The following is a 2,960-nucleotide window of genomic DNA, read 5'->3' on the forward strand; positions in this document are numbered from 1 at the left end:
CTCCATGAAGGATTCAGCACAGGCAATGGTTATAATTAGTGATCATTACATGGAGAATAAACAAATACAGATCTCATTGTGTGTATATCCCCTGATCTATATTATAGCCCCGCCCCTCAGGGTGTCATGTGATCATTGGTTAGCTATATTATAGCCCCACCCCTGAGGGTGCCATGTGATAATAGAGTCATAGTATTGTTCAGCTATATTATAGCCCCGCCCCTCAGGGTGTCATGTGATCACAGGGTCATAGTATTGGTTAGCTATATTATGTCACCGCCCCTCAGTGTGTCATGTGATCACAGGGTCATAGTATTGTTCAGCTCCTTCTCTAATGCCATGGTGGCCTGGTGGGTAAGGAAGAGAAGTTGTCCCTGTGGGATGAATGTGTCCAGACACATGTGAATCTTATCCGCCCGGAGGATGACATTTGTACCATTGGTCAGAAGCTTCAGGTTGTCCATCAGATATTTCACCAGGGTCCTCAGCGTGTTCTCTGCCAAGGTCAGGTTATCCAGGGGGTCACAGATCAGAGAGAAGCCCAATGAGAAGCACCCCATCCATAGGACGGTCACCTCCTGGGGGAAGGGCTCTCCTAAACTGAACATCCCAACATCGTCCTCATGGGGGAGCACCGGCTCTTCAAATGATTGGATGATAAAGGCGCTGGATGGAAGACCGGAAGCCTGGCGCCTAAGAAGACAAAGCGTCTCCGTCTGCCTGCAACAGAGATTCCAGGTTCAAAATAAATAAGGAGAACTCCCCCTTCCCCATCCTTGGTCCTCCAAGTCTCTGCTCCTTCCTAGTTCTCAACTCTATGGTACCCCCCCCCCAAGAAAGAAAGATGGATCCTTCCACTGACATATGGCTGCCTGGCACTCATGGTGATCAAGTGGATAGACCCAGGAACGTAGGGCAGGGATGGCGGGGGACCCTCATACAGGGCACAGCGGGGGTACAGACCCAGGAATGTAGGGCAGGGATGGACCCTCGTACAGGGCACAGCGGGGGTACAGACCCAGGAACGTAGGGCAGGGATGGCGGGAGACCCTCATACTGGGCACAGCAGGGGTACAGACCCAGAAACGTAGGGCAGGGATGGCGGGAGACCCTCATACTGGGCACAGCAGGGGTACAATCCCAGAAACGTAGGGCAGGGATGGCGGGAGACCCTCATACTGGGCACAGCAGGGGTACAATCCCAGAAACGTAGGGCAGGGATGGCGGGAGACCCTCATACTGGGCACAGCAGGGGTACAATCCCAGAAACGTAGGGCAGGGATGGCGGGAGACCCTCGTACTGGGCACAGCAGATATATACCAGGCAGTTTATCTCCCATTTTCTGAAGGCCGCCCTGTGTTGGAGAGCTGGCGGTCTGACAACATCGAGCCTGACTTATTAAAACTCTTAAAGGCTGGAGAGGATACAATTTCATCAGTGAAGCTGGGCGATTCAGCAAATCTGGAATGCATCTGGTTCAGGATTCCAGACATTTGCTAGCAAATGCAGAAATCCATTCCAGGTTTGCTGGATCACCCAGGTTCACTGATGAAATTGTATCCTCTCCAGCCTTTAAGAGTTTTAATAAGTCAGGGCCATAGTGTGATTTACCCCGCAGCATGCGTGTCCCAGGCAGTGTGATGGATCCAGGACACATGGCATTAGTATGAGTTGTCCTGGGCAACTAAGAGGACACTGCCACCCTCTGGTGCCCCCCGGTACTGCCCCCTCACCTGGCCACAATGGCAATCTGATCCATCTTCCTGGCTCTGTCCTTCTCCAGAGTCAGCTCATCCCCCCTCAGCTTCTCCTCCCGGAGGTGACAGCCGTACAGGTGAGAGAAGAGGAGCCGGCACTGCTCCGAGCCCTCCCCCGCCCCCACCGTGTGGATGACAAAGCCCAGCACCATCGCCCAGACCTGACAGAAGACACAATTATAAGAAAAGGTCAATAAAATACCGCTATATCAATAATAATATAATATATAAATAAAATAATATATGAATAATATTAATAATATATGAATATAAATAAAAGTAATAAATATTAAAAGTTTTATCTTGTAACAATGGGGGCCCCGGCCTGGCTTGGCTATATGGAGATCAGTATCATGTGAGGGGTGCAGACAGTGCCGCTATAAGGGGCCCTCGGATTTGGGGACCCTGCCTGTGACCGAGTCATACGGGGCCAGTACTATGCACAGCGGTCCCGGGCCCCTCGTATTTCTGCCTATGGACACATAATGCTCAGTAGGTGACTCCAGGGACCCAAACATTGTCTCTCAGGGGCCCCTTTACACATCTCCTTTATACATTTCTATGACAGTAAGGCACAGAGCCTGGCATTTCCTGCACCTTCACGTGACAGGATGTCACTGCAAGTCATGTGACCCACAAAACAGGAAGTAAGTTTCCTCTTCCCCAGCCTTGCACAGGACAGGTTGTCTTTACAGATGATTTCTAGTAAGATTTAGCATGTATATGTCACGACATACCTTGTTTATTTGGGAATGTTGCCCCTCCTCCGCTTATACGATGTTGCCGCTGTCTGGTCACGTGATCTCCCCTCGCCCCAACGTTCTCTGGATGTTTGCAGCCACTTACCAGTCACGTGACCTCTCCTCTCTTCCGGGGGGTGTACAGCACTATACCCCTCCTTCGCAATGCGAGTTTATATCAGCGCGACATCTAGCGGCGGGGATTGACATCTACAGCAAATGCAGAAGAAAAAAAATATATTGTATGGTCAGAGCTCCATCTGCTGGTTTGGATTGCGAATTGAATGTCCAGCGAGATCTTTGATGCTGCATCAGCGCCACCTTGTGGCTGTTATGACTAATCATTTATAGGGTTGAAAAAAAAAAAAAAACAATTCTTTGTAGAATGCTAATAAATTGTCCTCTGATAAACAAGATTCAAGTAGAGAATGTAGTGCTAAAGTGATGCTGTGTGGGATAAAT

At 49.7% G+C, this 2,960-nt stretch overlaps 1 protein-coding gene across 1 annotated transcript; it reads right to left on the reverse strand.

Annotated features, from left to right (window-relative positions):
- Positions 1–6: 6 nt before the first annotated feature.
- Positions 7–2,641, reverse strand: AP5S1 (adaptor related protein complex 5 subunit sigma 1). The gene is made up of 3 exons (XM_072406750.1): positions 2,496–2,641; positions 1,735–1,919; positions 7–720 (listed from the first exon to the last, which is right to left on the reverse strand). The coding sequence occupies exons 2-3, from the start codon at positions 1,908–1,910 to the stop codon at positions 300–302; spliced, it is 597 nt and encodes a 198-aa protein (XP_072262851.1). The 5' UTR covers positions 1,911–1,919; positions 2,496–2,641; the 3' UTR covers positions 7–299.
- Positions 2,642–2,960: the final 319 nt, after the last annotated feature.

This window comes from Pyxicephalus adspersus, chromosome 3 (assembly GCF_032062135.1).
Source record: "Pyxicephalus adspersus chromosome 3, UCB_Pads_2.0, whole genome shotgun sequence".
Lineage (NCBI taxonomy): Eukaryota > Metazoa > Chordata > Amphibia > Anura > Pyxicephalidae > Pyxicephalus > Pyxicephalus adspersus.

Bases quoted from the DNA above. Each gene is read 5' to 3' on its own strand.
- AP5S1 (XM_072406750.1), bottom strand. From the start codon at position 1,910: ATGGTGCTGGGCTTTGTCATCCACACGGTGGGGGCGGGGGAGGGCTCG. The intron at 721-1,734 runs GTGAGGGGGCAG...TCTCTGTTGCAG, and splicing joins CAGATTGCCATTGTGGCCAG to GCAGACGGAGACGCTTTGTC.